Consider the following 20,334-nt stretch of genomic DNA (forward strand, 5'->3'; position numbering starts at 1 on the left):
TGGTGGTGGTGGTGGTGGTGGTGGTGGTGGTGGTGGTGGTGGTGGTGACAGAGGCTATTAACTTGGAAGGATTGAGAGGAGAGGTAGGAGGAAGCATACCTGGGAGGAGCTGATAGAAAAAAGGGAAGGGAAATGATCTAATTCTATTTCAATTAAAAACATATTACAAAATAAAAGAAAATATGAGCTGGAAAGATAGCTCAGGAGAGCACTTGCTAAGCAAGCCTGAGTACCTGAATTTGAATACCCAGCACCTTCATAAAAAAGTCAGACATGGATACACGGACACAGACAGACACACACAGACATAAGTACGTGTACATATGCACATGCACGCGCACATACCTGTATACACGACACAAAAAATGAATGTGGGCATGAACGGACAAACAATTATCCCAGAATTTCAGAGGTGAAGACAGAAAGGATCAATAATAGTATTCAAGGACAACCTCAGTTTCATATCAAATTCAAAGTCCAGCTGATATATGAGAGCCTGTCTCAAAAAATAAAAACAAAAGAAAAAGAAAAAACCACCCTTTCATTATAGTATAAACATCAGAACACTTTTTATTCCTTTATGGAGTAACTATTTTTCAGAGGTATAAAATTATAGTAAGAAATTCAATATAAATACCCAAGAGAAACTAGGTATGGTGGCACACATCTGTAATTCTAGCACTTGAGAGGTACAGGCAGAAGGATATGAATAAAGGTCAAGGCTAAGTAAGCCTCAGCTCTGTATCCAAGTTTGAAGTCTGTGCTATATAGTAAGTTTCTGACTAGCATAGCTACAGTAAAACATTGTCGCAAACAAACAAAAGGAGATCTAATTCTACTAGAGGAAAATCTTTTTATTCAAAGTCCTAGAGATTGTTTATAGTGTTGTTTAGAGGAAAATAAAAACAAAACTTAAAAAAAACACTAAAGAAATAAAGAGGTCCCTGTTAAAAATCAAAACAGAGGCTAGAGCTGGGCAGTGGTGGTGCACCCTTATTCTCAGCACTGGGGAGGTAGAAGGAGACAGAAGGAGGCAAAGGGAGACAAATCTCAGCGAGTTCGAGGCCAGCAAGGTGTACAAAGCTAGTTCTAGGACAGTCAAATCTACACAAAGAAACCTATTAAAATATGGGGTACAGAGCTAAACAAACAAAAAAAATTCTCAACTGAGGAATCTAAAATGGCTGAGAAGCACTTAAAGAAATGCGAAATGCTTAACATCCTTAGTCATCAGGAAAATGCAAATCAAAACAACTCTGAGATTCCACCTCACACCAATCAGAATGGTAAAGATCAAAAACTCAGGCAACAGCAGATGCTGGCGAGAATGTGGAGAAAGACGAACACTCCTCCACTGCTGGTAGGACTGAAAGCTGTTACAACCACTCTGGAAATCAGTCTGGTGGTTCTTCAGAATACTGGACATAGTACATACAACCTGAGGACCTAGTTATACCACTCCTGGGCATATACCCAAAAGATGCTCCAACACATAACAAGGACACATGCTCCACTATGTTCATAGCAGCCTTATAATAGCCAGAAGTTGGAAACAATTCAGATGTCCCTCAATAGAAGAATGGATACAGAAAATGTAGTACATTTATACAATGGATAGAACTAGAAAATATCATCCTGAGTGAGGTAGCCCAGACACAAAAGAACACACATGGTATGTACTCACTGATAAGTGGTTATTAGCCCAAAAGCTTAGAATACCCAAGATACAACCCACAAACCATATGGAGCTTAAGAAGAAAGAAGACCAAAACGTAGATGCTTCAATCCTACATAGAACAGGGAATAAAATAATCACAGGAGGGAGAAGGAGAGAGGGACCTGGGAGGGACAGAGTGTGTGTGGGGGGGAAGGGGGGGGCAGAAACAGGTATTAGAAGGGACAGGAGAGAAGTACAGAGGATCAGAAAATTGAATAGGAACATGTAGCTGTGGGGATGGGGATCTGGGGATAACCACTAGAAAGTACCAGACTCCAGAGAAGCAATAGGCTCCCAGGACCCAATGGCAATGACTTTAGCCAAAATAAAACAAAGGGGAGATACAACCTGTAGAGACCACCTCCAGTAGATAGGCACAACCCCCAGTTGAGGGATGAGGCCACACAGCTCAAAATTTTTAACCCAGAAATCTTCCTGTCCAAATGAAAGACAGAGACAAAAAATGAAACAGAGACTGAAGGAAAGAAAGGCCATCCAGAGACCAACTCATCTAGGGATTCATCCCATCTGCAGACACCAAACCCCCACACTATTGCTGATGTCAAGAAGTGCTTGCTGACAGTTCCCTGAGAGATTCTACCAGCCCCTGACCAATACAGATGTAGATAATCACAGCCAACCATCAGACTGAGCCTGGGGACCCCAGTGGAACGACTGAAGGAGCTGAAGGGGATTTGCAACCCCATAGGAAGAACAGTATCAACTAACTGGACCACCCAGAGCTCCCAGAGACTAAAACCAAAACCACCAACCAAAGAGTATACATGGAGGGACCCATGACTCCAGATTCATATGTAGCAGAGGATGGCCTTATCTGATATGGGGGGGGGGTTGATGACCCAGTGTAAGGGGTATGCTAGAGGGGTAAAACAGGAGTGGATAAGTGGGTGGAGGAGCACCCTCATAGAGGCAAAGGAGAGGGCAAGGGAAAGGGGATGGGATGGAGAGCTTGTGGAGGGGTAACTGGAAAGGTGATATCATTTGAAATGTAAACAAATGAATGATTAATTAAGAAAAAAAAACATAAAAACCAAAAGAAAAAGATGGGGGGCAGGGGGCTAGAACCAGGGAGATGGTTTAGCAGGTCAGCATGCTTACCAGGTTAGCGTGCTTACCACCAAGCCTGGTGACTTGAGTTCAATCTACAGAACTCACGTGGTAGAAAAAAAGAACAGTCCTGGGGGTCATTTTCTGACCTTCATACATGTACTGTGATACCCTAGTATGGATAATCCCCTTCACATATTTAAAAAAAAGAAAAAGGCTGTAGAGACAGCTCAGTAAGACCTCAGCTATGTGAGCATGAGAATCTGAGTTCAAATCTCAGCACCTATGTAAAAAAGCTGTGCTTGGGGCTGGGGTTGGTGGCACATACACTTGAAAAGAAGAGAGTTTGAGGCCAGTCTGATCTACATGAATTTAAGGCCGTCCAAAGCTACACAGTGAGCCTCTATCTCAAACAAACCACTCAGCAAACTAAGGCTGGGCTTAGCCCCATTCAGATCTGTAACTCTAGTGCTGTGGTGGGTATAGACAGGAGGATCGCTGGGTATCAGCCCCAATCTAGTTTCTGGTTCAGTAGAAGACCATCTCAGAAGACTAAGGCTAAGAGTGAAAAAGCAGAACACTAAGCATCCTCTTCTGCCCTCAGCGAACAAAATCAGGTGTGTGTACATACAAACTGATCAAAACAAGAAAGAAAAACATGGCTTATAAAAGGAAAAATTCAAGAATTAAATCTTGCCATCAAAAACATAGTAAGTTTAGGGACTTGGTCTTTGCTGCATATACTATTCTGTGCTTGTCAATTTCCTCATAACACAACATGCTTCTACACACAACCTCAAGATGACAACATTCTGAAGTTCTGCTAAATAAAAGCCAAAGTGTGTAAACAAGCTGGGTGTGGTAGCTCAAGCCTTTAATCCCAGCACTCAGGAGGCAGAGGCAAGAAGACCTCTTTTTTTTTTTCTTTTCTTTTTTTCTTTCTTTCTTTCTTTTTTTTTTTTTTGTTTTTGTTTTTGTTTTTCGAGACAGGGTTTCTCTGTGTAGCCCTGGCTGTCCTGGAACTCACTCTGTAGACCAGGCTGGCCTCGAACTCAGAAATCCGCCTGCCTCTGCCTCCCAAGTGCTGGGATTAAAGGCGCCACCGCCCGGCCCTGAGACAAAGTCTTACTGTATAGTTTTGACTGACCTGAAACTGGCTATGTACACCAGGCTGGCCTCAAGAGAAATGCTTGCCTTTGTCTCCTAAGTGTAGGGATTATAAATCATAAGACATCATTGTAAGGAACTATAAGTAAGTTAATAAACAAAATTTGAAATAAGAATGTCAAATAAAAGCAAATAAAACCACAAATATTAGTTCCAGGAAAAAGAAAAGATGAGCTAAAAAAAGTAATCATAGCTTGCTACATAACCTCACATGTGAATCACATTATCTATACCATACACATGGTCATAAGGCGAACAATGACTAAAGCTACCATGCCACTATTGTTAGAATGAAGGAGTAGGAAAACGGATGAGGGAAGTAGTGCCGGGTAAAGAGAAATGTAAGCTTTATTCTCATGCTTCTAAGTAATAAATCAACAGAAAATACCTAAATCTGAATAGAACCAATATCAAATTATCAAAGTTCAACTATGAAAATATACCATAGTATCCTCAGAAGGAACAAGAAAATGCCAAGACATATAGAAAACTGGTTCTCACTTAAATTTTTAAAAACTTATTATTATTGTATATGGCTGTCCATTATGAAAGGGAAGGGGGACATGCCCAAGAGAGCCTAAGGAAGTTAAATGACAACTTTGTGGAGTTGGTTTTCTCCTCCCACTTTTATACGGGTTCTAGAGCTAGAACTTAGGTCACACAGCATGCACTGCTACATGTTTACCCAGGGGACCATTCTACTAGCCCTCATTTAACAAATCTTATAATTTTACTATTTTTATTATTAATATATTTCTTTTTAATATTTTACATATACATATAATACTAATTAAAAATAGTATTTGGAGCCATCAAGATAGGTCTGTGGGTAAAGGCATCCATCTACTGCCAAGCCTGAGGACCTATAAGAGAACTAACTCCTAGACAAGTTGTCCTCTGACAGTCAAAGATATGCTGGGGCACAAGTACACACCATTGCCTCCTGATACAGAAAATAAGTAAAATGTAATTTTAAACATAGCATTTTGGGGCATGTCCCTTTAATCCCAATAATCAGGAAGCAGAGGGAGGTAATCTGAGTTCAAACCCAGTCTGATCTACAGAGCTAGATCCAGGACAGCCAAAGCTACACAGAATGACCCTGTTACAAAAGAAAAAAAAAAATTTAAAAATAAACTCTCGCCGGGCAGTGGTGGCGCACGCCTTTAATCCCAGCACTTGGGAGGCAGAGGCAGGTGGATTTCTGAGTTCGAGAGTTCGAGGCTAGGCTGGTCTACAGAGTGAGTTCCAGGATAGCCAGGGCTACACAAAGAAACCCTGTCTCGAAAAACAAAACAAAACAAAATAAATAAATAAATAAATAAATAAATAATAAACTCTCTGACTTCTCTGTAGAACAAAGATTGGCATACTATTTTTCAAATCTGTATTAGAATATTTAGAATTCCTTAAGGATAAGCTTAAATACCTTAAATCCTTCAGACAAATCCCTTATATACTAATGCAAGAGAGATCGACTAGTTCTCTAAACTCATATTTAATGTTTTCAACTTTTTCATTTCTATTAAAACATGTAATTAATAAGTTCACACACAAAACATTCATGTACGAACCTGAAAAAAAAAATCAGCCTTACAAAAACTAAATCCAGCCAGGCATGGCAGCATACAATTTTAATCCCAGCACTCAGGAGGCAGAGGCAAAAGTTAGAGGCCAGCTCTATCGGTCTACATAGTGAGTTCCAGGACAGCCAAGGATACATATGAGACCCTGTCTAAAACAAACAAAAACCTAAATCCCCAAAATTTACAAAAGGAATACAGTCCCACAGAAACACACACACAAAGAACAACCAACAAAAAAATTAATCACACAAATCTATTAAATAAACTCAAGTGGAAAAAAAAAAGAAAATTAAACAAAACACAAACCTAAATCCCCAAAATTTACAAAAGGAATACAGTCCCACAGAAACACACACACAAAGAACAACCAACAAAAAAATTAATCACACAAATCTATTAAATAAACTCAAGTGGAAAAAAAAAGAAAATTAAACAAAACACAACTTTAAAAAAAAAAAGAGGATTCAGTCAGGAATGTGCTTGTCAGCAAGCATGAGGACCTGAGCCCAATCCCTAGAACCCATGATAAAAAGCCTACTACTATAGAATAGCATTAAGTTTAGAAACCCAGAACTGGGGTGATGGAGACAGACAGATCCCCATGACCTATTCTATTTGGATAAGCTCTAGGCCAGTGAATAACTCTACCCCAAAAGACAAAGGAGGGCAAACATGATTCAGTGGGTTAATGTGCCCACATACAAGGAACTAATTCCTGCAAGCCATCCTCTGCATTCCACATGTACACCTAGCACATACACAAATAAAATGTGATCTTAAAATAAAAAATGAAGAATAGCCCAACAAACATGAAAAACGCAGCCAAGAAAGCCAAGACTGCTAGTATACAAACAGAGGGACTCGATGAAAAGTAATCTTGATATAAGTGAGGTCTGTGGTTAGAGGAAAAGGAAGGTGGGAAAGAATAGGAAGATGACAAGAGGTAGCAACACTGGCACAAACAACATTAAAGGAACTGTCAAAAGTATTTTGCAACACTGAAAATGAAAATGAAAACAACCTTACATGCTTGAAACTAGAGAGATGGCTCGGTGATTAAAAGTACCAGTTGCTATACCAGAGGACCTGGTTTGATTCCTAGCACCTACAATCATCTGTAACTGCAGTTCTATGTTATCTGACACCCTCTTCTGTCCTCCTTAGGCACACATGTGGTTCACATACATGCATGCAAGTAAAGTTTCCATACACATAAAATAAAAACATAATTATTATCTTAAAAGCTAATCCAAATGCAGAAAGGTACATGAACAGAAAAGACACTCAATACAAGACAAACAAACACAAGCCAGGTATGGTGGCTTACTTACAGTCTCAGTACTGGGGAAGACTCAAAGAGTATTATTATTTTGTGCTCCAGGTCAGCCTGGAAAATACAATCAGTTCCAGGAATGCCTGGGCTACACAATGAGACCTTATCTCCAAAACAAAAAACAACTTAAAAAAAATTAAAGCTGGGCAGTGGTGATGCACGCCTTTAATCCCCGCACTTGGGAGGCAGAGGCAGGTGGATTTCTGAGTTCGAGGCCAGCCTGGTCTACAGAGTGAGTTCCAGGACAGCCAGGGCTATACAGAGAAACCCTGTCTCAAAAACCACAAAACAGTAATAATAACAGTAATTTCCCTATATATTTGTAACATTTCTAACTATTTTTAAAGTTTTCAGTAAATAGGATAACAGTAATTTTTCCCATTTATTATAACTCTGAATGGCCTCACACTGTAAGGTTCTTTATACAGTCCCACACTACTATGCAAATCAATGCCTACATACAATATAAATTATTTTAATTATTACATTTTATTTGTTTATGTACATGTGTGTCATAGCACATGTGTGGAAATCAGAAGACATTTTCAGAGACTCAGTTCTCCCCTTCCTTCTGTGAGTCCCAGGGAACAAACTCAGGTCTTCATGCTTGACAGCAGGTGTTTTTCCCACTGAGCCATCTCATGGCCAGATTTTGCTAGTTGTTGTTGAGATAGTCTAATTAATTAAATTACTCAGGCTGGCCTCTAACACTAGACCTTCCTGTCTCAGCTTCCTAATACTGTAATTTCAGATAATCATCATCATACTTGGAGATTTACTCTTCATATTAGTAATTTCAACATTTTTATTATTATTGACCATGTAGAGGAATTACTTATAAATGTACTATGAAACATATAGCACAATGTTGGGATTTTATTACAGGATTAAACAGATATATGCAAACCCAAGAAGTATATATAGAAAATATCTCTGTTAATATTGTTTTCCCCTTGTTTAAGGTATAGAAGAGCTAAGCAAGCCGGGCGGTGGTGGTGCACGCCTTTAATCCCAGCACTTGGGAGGCAGAGGCAGGTGGATTTCTGAGTTCAAGGCCAGCCTGGTTTACAGAGTGAGTTCCAGGACAACCAGAACTACACAGAGAAACCCTGTCTCAAAAAAAAAGAAGAGCTAAGCAAACCCTATATATAAACTCAAATTTAGCACTGTCTTTAAAGGCCAGTTTAAGTTTGGCATGTCAGTTAAAATTAGTTATGAAATGTGTGTGTGTCTGTGTGTGTGTGTGTGTGTATATATATATACACACACACACACAAAGTCAGAAAAACAAAAGAATAGAAAGGCTAGAGAAGTAATTCAGTGGTAGTGTTTGCCTAGTATGTGTATGGCCCCTGGATTCAATTTTATCTACTGTAATTTTTCCAATAAATTTTTAATTTCTAAGTTAACTTCATATATATGATGAAAAATAATAAATCTGAGTATGTACTGCATTTCACATATACCCAATTTTTTTTGATAATTATACCTTGTTTCTTATGAAAAGGAATATGTTCTAAAAAATTATTAAAACCTTAACTTCTTTGGAAATTTTTTTTATAATTGTCCTATACTGAAATAGCTTAAACATTAATGCTTAATGAACAACAGCAATCCATTATTAAATAAAGCCACTAAAACAATGTTCAAAATGTGTGCAAAGTTTTATACATATACACTGACATATCAGCCCATAGTACAGAAAATGTTTCCTCTAACACATTAAGTTATAAAGCACTTACTACCAAGGAACAGAAACTTCTGAGAGAGATATACAGCTGAGAGAATTGTAGAACACTTTCCTAACTTGTGGGAAAGGCTCTATTACCAGTATCACACAAAAAAAAAAGAATGAAAGAAAAGGGGGAAAGAAGGGAAGGGAACATAAAGGAAAGGAAAAAGAAAAATGAAAAACTTGGGCCCACAGGTGACTCAGTAGACACAGGTACTTGCAGTCACCCTAACAACATGTGCTCAGTCTCCAGAAGCCACATGGTGGAAGAAGAGGACCAATTCTTGAACACTCTCCTCTGACCTCCACACTCTTGCTCATATGTGCACAGACAAAAAATAAATGTATTAAAATGTGAAAGACAAAAACTTCTGGAAAAGATGTAAGAATATCTGACAATCTCTAATAAAAGTACACAAAAAACATCACTATAACAAAATCTGAAATACAAAGGGCTGCATTTAAAAGGCTACATATCTTAAAAGTATTTCTTATAGCTGGGGACAGAAAGCCCTAGATTCAATCCAAAGCACCAGAAACAGAAAAATAAAAAAGAACTCTTAAGATTGGACAGTATTCTGTAACTCAGCTCTAGGGAAGAGTCAGAATGACTGGATACTCAAGATTATCTTCAACTACCTTGCAAATCTGAGGCAAGCCTAAAGCCAAAGATTTTGGAAAACATGTCATTTGTATCATTAAGAACTCCGCTTACCTTTCATATAGTCTCTAAATCATTAACATTAATTAAAAAGCCACAGGCCCCCTATAACAAATTAATGATGGCTAAGTTTCCAAATTTATAGAAGATACATTTCTCTTTTATAGTATAAAGACTAGATGCTATCATGTGTACTCTCACAAGAATAAATGCAATGCTGGTTTTTAAGGAGGAAGGGACTTTTTTTTTTTTTTAACTGAAACAGGGTCTTACAAGATGGTTTCAAGCCGGTAACATAACAACACAAAACTTTACCTCCTAGGGTAGTTGAAATGGCTCAAAGCTTAAGAGCACTGGCTATTCTTCCAGAGTACCAGGGTTCAATTCCCAACACCCACATGATGTTTCACAACTATCTGTAACTCTAGTCCAGGGATACAACATCCTCTATGGTCTTCATGGACACCAGACACACACATAGTTCAAAGACATACACATTAAAAACAAGAACTACCTCTTGAACATCTTTTCCAGAAGGCTATCAAATAATAAGCTCTAGCTGGTGGTGGTGACAGTCAGGAGGCAAAGGCAGGTGAATCTCTGAGTTCAAGGCCAACCTGGTCTACAGAATGAGTTCCAGGACAGCCAAGGCTATACAGAGAAACCCTGTCTCAAAAAACAAACCAACAAACAAAACCCAGTAAGTTCTACTACCACTGAATGAGTCAAGAAAGAATTAACAAGGAATACACAAAACAGGAGATACAACTAAAGACAGTAAAGAGGAACTTAAGGAGTTTGGTGTAGGAAGACCCCAAAATGGTATGGCAGGTATGCTCCAAACAAAAAGGCATTTGTATTCACAGAAGCAGGCCAGTGGTTACAAAAAGAGTGTTTGTCAATGATAATGAAACCAGGGAACATGTGGAATTGATGACAATTTCGAGGGATTGGATTACAGTAAACAGAAACTTCAGCAAAGAAAAAAAACAAAGGCAATTATTTAAGAAAGTATTTAAGCCGGGCAGTGGTGGCGCACGCCTTTAATCCCAGCACTTGGGAGGCAGAGGCAGGTGGATTTCTGAGTTCGAGGCCAGCCTGGTCTACAGAGTGAGTTCCAGGACAGCCAGGGCTATACAGAGAAACCCTGTCTCGAAAAAAACAAAAAACAAAAACAAAAAACAAAAACAAACAAACAAAAAACCACACCTTTAATCCCAGCAGAGACAGATGTATCTCTGTGATTTCAAGGCCAGCCTGGTCTACACAAAGATATAGAGCACTGCAGGACAGCCAGGGCTACGTAGAAAAAAATGTCTGTCTCAAACAAAAAACAAACTACTCAGAAGAATTCTTATCACTTACTTTTAAAAAAGGGGGAGAGTGAATCAGAAGTTCAGTGTCATCCTCAAAGATGCTGTCTTGGGTGACATGAGATCCTGCTTCAAAACAATTACAAAAGTAAACAGCCTTTCCTATCTGAAAGTGACAAATACAAAGGCAGCAAGCTAGAACTATGCTTTAAGAACAAAAAGAAAACCGTACTGTTTATAAATAAATGGGAAAGTACTAGGACCAAGTGTGGTGGTGAACATCTTTATTCTCAGCACGCAGGAAACAGATACAGGCAGATCTCAAGAGTTCAAGCAGTGAGTTCAAGGTCAGCCTAGTCCATAAGAGTATCACGCCAACCTTGGTTACAAAGTGCGACTATGTCTCAAAAATGAGTGTGTGGGTGAGCAGTGGGGTGGAGGATAAATGGAGTTTCAAGCAGAAACTGAATTAATTTGGGGGTCTTGTAGATCATTATAAGAGGTACATTTTTCCCCTAAAGTAGCAACAAAGAGGCTTTAAATAAAGATTTTATGATGTTATTGTGGTTCAAGACTGTAACCCCAGCACTGAAGCAGAATTCAAAATTCAAAACTAACCTGGAACACATTTAAAAAAAAAAAAGGAAGGAGGGAAGGAATTACTAGACTTGGATTTTAAGAGCACAATGGCTATTGTGTAACTTTAGTAAGTGACAATGGCAGCTGAGACTAGATAGAGGAGAGGTAGAGTGTAGGAGAGCTGGGCAGAAATTAGCAGCGAGTACACCAAATGAACAAGATAAGCAGGGAAGAACTAAAGATATGCAGGCGTGTCTATACTTTGGCCATAAACAACAGGGTAGAAACAAGGGTACCCTTTATTATCATGAAAGATTGAAAGAGCCCTATTTTAATAAAAGAATCCTCTTCACAAAGAAAGTTTCTCCAGAACCTTTCATACTTCATATTCATTAGTGAATATGAAAAGTCTTATTCTGCCAGATATTACAACATACACCAATAATACCATAGCTCAGAAGATTTAGACAAGAGGACAGCAATTCCAAAGGCAGTCCAGGCAACTTAGTGAGAACTTGTCTCAAAAACCAATCACTAGGATTGAACTCAGTGGTAGAGCACTTGCCCAGATAAAAAAAGGTCAAGCAAGTTCAATCCTTGACACACCACAAGAAATATAATTAAATGGCTTTTCCCACAGATATTAGATAACTAGACAATCACCTTCTTTATAGAAACAGAAGCTATAAAACCTCCACTGTAAAACCACGTTCTGTGTGATTTTGTTTTAAAACAACTTAGGGCTGGACAGTGGTGGCGCATGCCTTTAATCCCAGCACTTGAGAGGCAGAAGCAGGCGGATTTCTGAGTTCGAGGCCAGCCTGGTCTACAGAGTGAGTTCCAGGACAGCCAGGGCTACACAGAGAAACCTTGTCTCGGAAAAAAAACAAAACAAAACAAAAAACTTAGTATCAAGGATCCCAAGTTGTAGAAAAACTTAAAAACCTTTAGTGAACTTGGAAGTTTCATGTTAGTGATTATTAAGTTCCTAATAAAGAAAGGAATTAAGAGAAGGGCTCGGGGGCTGGAGAGATGGCTCAGTGGTTAAGAGCACTGACTGCACTTCCAGAGGTCCTGAGTTCAAATCCCAGCAACCACATGGTGGCTCACAACCATCTGTAATGAGATCTGATGCCCTCTTCTGGTGTGTCTCAAGACAGCTACAGTGTATTCATATATAATAAATAAATAAATCTATAAAAAAAAAAGAGAAGGGCTCGAATGCTGGTTATCTTTGAATAGGTCTTAGAACATTTAGGCCTCTAATTATAATAGTACATACTAAGGAACCTAGCTTTATCAGGCTTCTGTGTCAATAATTAACTACCTTCCACTAACTTTGTAAAGGTCCACACTGATTGGCATTCAGAAAAGAGATGGAATAGTTCAATCTAAACACAAATACCATGAGGCCCAAATGTGAAAAGCAGAAGCATAAATAAGTCCTGAAAAGAGAAGTCATGCTTCCTAGATACAGTATGAAAAAAAAAAAACCTGCCCGTCCTACTTGGTCTTTTAAATACCACTATAAACTACTAAACTGTTGTCTGAAACAGGATCTAGCTTATGTTCGCCAAACTAACCTTGAACTTAGCACTTCTCCTGAGTGCTATTATAGGTCTGCACCACTGTTCCTGTCATTCAAACCATCAACTTCTAATTCACAAGTAATAATCTCTTCACCATTGCAGCTGCTTAATATTACAACTACCAAACTGCCAGCCTTTATCTCTACTTCTAAAGTGATAGCAGATCTTTTATGGTTGCTTCAATAATTGAAATAAATTCCCTAACTTCTCCTGTGATCTAGCATATAATCAAGTGTCAAAACTCTCCCTTTTCCAGAGAAAGTATCTGGCTATTAGTCAGGCATCACAGTCCCAACTCTAAATTGCCCATCATTTTGAATAGCAATACTGAGTGTTGTGACTGTATATAAACTCTAAGATAGAAAATGAAAAACAAAAAACAAACAACAGCTGTCCAGTTTAGTAGATGGGAAGGTCACTGACCAGCAAGTGATGTCACATCATTCTGTTCATGCTCTAAACTTCAGGATTCATCAGTGAATGTATCTCCTCTTTGTCACTCACATACCCCAAATGAGACTGTCAAGGGAGAAGCATTCTCTGGAACTCCTTAGAGAATGCTATGGAAGCACATTAACTTAAGACTTCTCTATTTTTTTCTTTTACAATGCTAACACCAAAGAGTTTACTAATGAATCTAACAAGTTCAGGTGATGAGAGATTGGTCCTTTAAGAGAGGAGAATAAATTGTGCACTACAGCCAGCTGTGGTGGCACACACCTGTGATTCCAGCCTGTGGCAGGCAGAAGCAGGAGGCCAGACTGAGCTAGATAACTATACTCAGCTCCAGGCCACAAGACCCTGTCTCGAACATACAAATAAATACAAACAAACAAAAACTAGTGCACCACTGAAGGTAACAACTGTGAAATTTGGTTTTTTCTTACAGAATGATGTACTATGGCAAACTACCTACTATTGTATCATAGGTAGATAGATTAATCTAGTAAAAGTTTACCAAAAAAAAGTTCACAATTGCCAGGCAGTGGTGGCACACGCCTTTAATCCCAGCACTTGGGAGACAGAGGCAGGTGGATTTCTGAGTTCGAGGTCAGCCTGGTCTACAGAGTGAGTTCCAGGACAGCCAGGGCTACACAGAGAAACCCTGTCTCGGGAAAAAAAAAAAAAAAAAAAGTTCACAATTAACACTGAGAAGTTTAACAAGCAAAATCTTACTTGGAACTTCAACTACTCCATGCTTAAATCACTGTCTACAAACCCAACCTCTAAGAGACTAGGAAAGCAAATTCTTTACAGGTGATTATTGAGCACATACTAGAAAATGAGTAGAATGCTGTGGTACTTCTAACCCATCATGGCCATTTACCCACAATCTACAACTATTACTAAAGCTACTATCATAAATATACCAAAGATACTATATATCAGCAGTTTATAAATGATATATGTAAATATTATTTAATAATTATGTACATTACTAAATAATTCAAATTATAACTAAAGCGCTGATGTTTTATTCCCTTATAGATTTTTTAAATTTTTATTTTATGTATATGAGTACTCTGTCTGCATGTACACCTGTATGTCAGAAGAGGGCATTAGATCACATTATAGATGGTTGTGAGCCATATGGGTGCTGAGAATTGAACTAAGGACAGACACCTGGAAGAGCAACCAGTACTCTTACCCGCTGAGCCATCTCTCCAGTTCTCCTTATGGATATGTTACATATCCATTTTAGTGAAAATTACTGACCCAGGCCATTTAATCCTACAGAGAGTGATTTAGTTATCTTTTGTTTTTTTCTGTGTCTTATTTTTAGCCAGTGTTTAGTAGAATTATATATATATATATATATATATATATATATATATACGCAAAGAAACATTAAAATGTCAATCTGTGCTGAGCTACCATTCCTGGATAAGTGTAGCTACTACCCCCCATCCAAGAACCCTCTCTCTATAGCAAATGAAGATAAACACAGAAATCCACAACTGAACACAACAGATCATAGGGACCCCAGTCCAAATATATGTGTCATAGCTTCTACATCCATGGCTCAGGAAGCATCAAGAAAAGGGAAAGACTGTAAGCACCAAAAATATCAGCAAGTCAGCTGTAAAACAGCTGCTCCTAGAAATGGCTGCATAAACAATACCAGAACAATGGAAATATCAATGTTAACATGAAAGGAGAAAATTTCACAGGGTTCTGTCTGTTCACCTCCCCCATCACCCTCTAGACAAAGAACTACAGGTAACTAATTATTGTTGGGAGAAGAATTAGTCTCTCCCAGGGATAAGCCCCTTTACTGGTTCAATAGAGTGGTCAGCTCTGAAACCATACACATATAAACGATACCAAATTTGACAGGATATGCATGCAGGCATACACACATATACGTAACAATAAAAATCGAAGAATGAGGCCATGAACTTGAGAGTAAGGGGAATGTAGGAGTGTCTGGAAAAAGAAAAATGATATTAATTCTATTACAATTAAAAACATATTTAAGCCAGGCAGTAGCTGGTTGCTTTAAGAAAGAAAAAAGAAAAAGTGATTCCACAGCTATATACCGTGGCTCAATCTGTAATCCTAGCACTCAGGAGGTTAGGTATACAGGAAGACCAAGGACTAAAGGCCAGTGTAAGTAACATAACAAATTCAAGTCCAACCTTCACTATATATAAGATTGTATCAAAAAAGCAAGGGCTAGAAGAGTCACTCCGGGTTTCAAGAAACCCTGTCTTGAAAAACCAAAAAAAAAAAGGTTTCTCTGTGTAGCCCTGGCTGCCCTGGAACTCACTCTGTAGTCCAGGATGGCCTCGAACTCAGAAATCCACCTGTCTCTGCCTCCCAAGTGCTGGGATTAAAGGGGCGCACCACCACTGGCTAACAGTATTTTAGACCTGTCAATTCTTGATTTAAACAGGGAGAAAGCATAATCCTGTTTCTATAAAGATGAAAGGAAGGAGATGCAGAAAAGAAATAATTATGGAAAATTTAAATTTGGTTTGAATTCTAAAATGTTTATCACCCAACTTTTCTTTGTGACAGGCTCATGGTGAAGCCCTGGTTGGCCTAAAATTCACTATATAGACCAGCTGGCCTCAAACTCACAGAGATCTGCCTGTCTCTGCTTCCTGAGTGCTAGAAGTAGTCATATGCCACTATGCCCAATCCTCATCCAGTGTTTTTTTAAGTGTTGTGCTCTGAGGACTTAGAATACATTTTTTACAATATAAGTTTTAGCCCAGTGGTGGTAGCCTTTGATCCTGGCACTCAGGAGGCAGAGCAGGCAGATCTCTGAGTTCAAGGCCAGCCTGGTCTACAGAATAATTCTAGGATAGCCAAGGCTACACAGACAAACTGTCTTCAAAAACAAGAAAACAAAACAACAACAACAAAAACAGGCTTCACTTTTAATCTTAGGATTTAGCAGAGGCAGGTGGATCTCTGTGAGTTTGGGGCCAGCCTGGTCTATATAGTAATCCAGGAAAGCCAGGGCTACATAGAGACCCTGTCTCAAAAAAAAAAAAAAAAAAAGAATATGCAAGTTTCAAGTGCTAGGAAGGTAGCTAGCCATGAAAGTATAGGACCCATCCCCAACACTCAAGTAACAAAGCTATACATGGTAGCCTGTGCTGGTAATCCCAGTGCTGCTGGGGAAGTCGATACTGCTGAGACTTTTGATAACTGGCCTAGTCACTGAGCCCCAAACTGGTGAAAAACAGAAAAAGGTGAATGGCATCTGAAGTTGTCCTTAGCCTATCCATCAAAGTGCATGTACACGCACACACACACACACACACACACACACACACACACACACACGCAAACACAGAGTGGGGGGAGGGGAAGGGGAAAGAGACAGACAGCAGACAGAGACTGAGACTGCATAAACTACAGCCCAGGCCTGTTGGTAAACACCTGTAATTCCAGCAGTAGCAGGTAGAGGCAGGCAGATCTATGTAAATTCAAGACTATCCTATTCAAGAGTTCCAGAAGGACAAAGGCTACAGTTAGATCTCATCTAAACAATATACATACATACCACACACAAAAGTTATCAACTGATGTAACATGGTAAAATAAAGACATGTCAAGCAAAGCTTTTAAATTCTCAGTATCCATGAAAAAAGGCATAATTCCCTAGATATCACATGCATTCTTTAAGAGAAGGAGGGAGGCAAAACACCAAACAATGCTCATAAAATAAAAATAAGTAATTTAAGGGAAAAAAAATGTCAAGCTGGGTCATTAAAGGTGCTCACTGTCAAACCAGATAACCTCAGGTCAAACCCTGGGATCCACATGATACAATGAGAGAACTGACTCCTGAGTCCCAAAAATTGTCCTGTGACCTACATACATACACTATGGCAAGCAAACACATACAAATAAATACAATACAAATATTTTAATAAAAAGTCAAGCCTCTTGTATGCTACTCAACCAAAAATAAAAGGGACTACTAATCCATCTTCTGAAAAATGTCTAAAGCTACTTTCAAACAGGATATAACCCAAAATTTATCCTAATTTCTAGAGGCTCAAACATAGACTAGACTGGCATCTGTCACTGACACTGCATTCAAGGCCCCGATTTACTAGATAAACTACCTGAAATTTCTTGTTTTCATTAATGCATCAGACTTTTTTTTAATGTTGTATAATTATGGATAGGTAGTAGGCAGTGCTTATTTAAATTAAAGCCAAAGGATCAAATAGTTCTATGAAGCTTGTTCTATACTTGTCAAATCCCATCTGCTCCAACTCACTTTACACATTGTAAACAGATAAATATAACTGATGCAGATATTAGCACCTATTTATTCAGGTGCTCCAAAAGATTCTCAAACCATTCAGTAGCTCCAGCAAAAGCTTACAAAGTCTTTCTGTCGTTTGAAATCTGACACCTAATTTGCCTGTTTTAAACATACCCCAGCTTACACTTAGAAACTACTTTATCAATTTGCTCCTCTTTGGTTTCATTTCCCTGCAGCAAAACTGACAAAAATAAACCCATTCAAACAACTTTTACTAAGACTTTAATTCATACTTTGCTACTTCTTCAAATATGCATTTTAAAATTTCACAGGCACATTTCCTAACACATTAAACAAAACCTTTCACCAGATCATTTTTAAATGTATTGATTCCATTTATATTTTAAAATGTAGTCTTGCAGGGCATGGTGTCGAATGCCTTTAATCCCAGCACTTGGGAGGAAGAGACAGGTGAATCTTTAAGGCCAGCCTGGTCTACAAAATGATTTCCAGACAGTCAGGCCTACATAGAGAAACCCTATCTAAAAAAACAAAAAAATAAAATATATAATCTTAATTTGATATAAACTAAATCAACAAGAACTGGAATAAAGTTTAATTTTAGAACTTCTTAACACCAGGTATATCACTGGTATTCACACCCTTAAACTTAAGGAACACTGCTAAGCAAAGCTGTAAATCATTTGACTGTGCCCTATTTCATGCCATGTAAGCCATAGACTAATTGCCCCCAGACCTGTCAAGCTCAACAGCATTCAGGAAGTGACTGGTCTACTAGGGTTGGAAATCAAGAATTTGGAATAGTTCTCATACTGAAACACAGAGAAAAAGTTCACGTAAGATTGCACTTAAGAACAATCATCATGCTGATGTGGTAAGGAAGTATCACTAAAAGGCCTATTTTCGCTATTCTGCTCAGTCCAAAACTGATGCAGCTATAATTCTGTATCTTATTTTCTGTTTATTAGGTAGTGGGTCCAATGAGCTTAATTCTCCTTGTATATGAACTAGATCTCACTTCTAAACCCTCACTTTAAAATGCCTTTTCGTCGTATTTTAATTTCCTATCCCAAGCTACTAAAAACACCTGGCGAATGGCTGAATTTCTATTTATTTATTTATCTATTTATTTATTTATTTATTTATTATTTTGGTCTTAGAAATCTGTTAACAATAATGTCTGGCCTCTAATCTGTTTAATGCTATTCACTTCTTACCAAGAAAATCCATTAAACATCAAAGAGAACTACAAACACCACACAGACAAACTCTCAAATCTCAGTCATGAAAAATTAAGTCACATTCCGGCCATAAACTGCAAGACACTTCCAGTTAGCATGAGCTTTACACCGACAACGGTATCAGAGTAAGTGGTAGGGGATTGGGGCTATTAACACCACAATGTGAATCAGAGCCAAGACCAGCAGCACTCTAGGACTGACAGCAAGGCCAGTCTCCGAAGGGAGCTGTAACACAGTATCACAATCCTGGATTTCCGAATGCCATTTTAAGGGAGCGAGAGGGTAAGAACTGGTAATCAAGTGTACTAAAACCGTCTGATAACGTCTGAGGAGAGGAAACCTAAGACAAGCTCTTAAGGCAACGTCAACTGTCTAGTCTCTCTCTTCTCTCCTTAAACACAACTTCACTTCAGGTCGTTCTTAATCAAAGTCAACCGGTCATAGAGGGTGGCAATAGTAAATGGAAGGATGGTCATCGCCCTCAACAGAGAGGCAAAGACCCTGGGAAAACCAGAGGTTCCCTAATAGGAAAGGACTTCCAGAAGCAAAACAGAACGCCCTGTCTTCTCTTCTCCAGCCAAAGCTGTTAGAAACCAGATTAGGGATGCTGTCGGAGGCTTTTTTTTTTTTTAATGAAAGAGTGATATGAGAAAACGCCACTGAAAGATGAGGGGGCCTGGAAGGGTTGAGCCACCCTAGAAGCGATGGTCAGGGCTTCCCTGCACCTAGACAAGATAACAACGCCACCCGAGCGCACAGGCAATGGCCAGCCAGCGCCCGGTACCCCCGTCACTGCCGAAAGCTTCGCCCCCTCCCCTAGCGCCCCAATTCCCAAACACCGCTCCCCCTCCACCTCCCTGCCCTCGATATTCCCACGACTGGCCTCTCGGTCCTTCGCCAGGCACCCCACGCTCCAGCCTCCCCTCCCTCCGGCCACCCACCCCCGGGCGCTCCGCGCTGGCCTCCCCGCAGCTCACTCGACCCCTCCCCCTCACCTCTCCTCAGCGCCTCCTCGTAGCTGAGGAATCCGATCCGTGACTCCTTGGCGCCCATGCTCCCCTCATCCCCTCGGCCGGGGGTCGGAGCCTGGTTTCGCCCCCACCCCCTTCCCGCCTTCTTCGCGGCGTCGCCGGCTGACGGTGTCGGCGTCCCCGGCCCCCTCCTCCCCCAACACTAACAAGTGCGGCTTCTGCCCCAGCGACTCCTCCCGACCGCCGCCGCCTCCATGCCGAGTCACGTGACCCGCTCCCACCCCGCCCCCTTCCCCTCCCTCCTACTCCGCCCTTCTCGCTCTCCTCCCTTCGCGTCTCTCCTCACTCCTCCTCTCCTCCCTTCCGTCCTCCCCCACCTCCCGCCAGCACCGCCGCGGGTCACCTGACCCGAGGGCCGGCGACTGTTCCGGGTAATGGCCGCCCGGGGCCACGCTCCGCCCCACCCCACGCTAACAGCGCGCAGGAGCGCAGGGGCGGGGCGGCCTCGCCTCACGTAGCGCGTCATCCTCGTCTTCCCGCCAATCCTAGGCCTCGAATCCCGCCGCGGCGCTCAGCTGGCCAAGAGGGCAGTGACTTCCGGGGCGCCCGAGGACGGTTCTTCCC

The 20,334-nt window shown here is 40.1% G+C and overlaps 1 protein-coding gene across 1 annotated transcript in view; it reads right to left on the bottom strand.

Annotated features, from left to right (window-relative positions):
* Window positions 1–19,977, bottom strand: part of Usp32 (ubiquitin specific peptidase 32) — a 141,254-nt gene extending 121,277 nt beyond the window's left edge. Inside the window, exon 1 of the mRNA XM_028772406.1 lies at window positions 19,735–19,977. Within this exon, the coding sequence (XP_028628239.1) occupies window positions 19,735–19,792 (58 nt within the window). The 5' untranslated portion in view covers window positions 19,793–19,977. The remainder of the gene's footprint in view (window positions 1–19,734) is intronic.
* Between the last annotated feature and the right edge of the window lie 357 nt (window positions 19,978–20,334).

The sequence above is a fragment of the Grammomys surdaster genome, unplaced genomic scaffold (assembly GCF_004785775.1).
Source record: "Grammomys surdaster isolate TR1022 unplaced genomic scaffold, NIH_TR_1.0 213, whole genome shotgun sequence".
In the NCBI taxonomy this organism is placed as follows: domain Eukaryota; kingdom Metazoa; phylum Chordata; class Mammalia; order Rodentia; family Muridae; genus Grammomys; species Grammomys surdaster.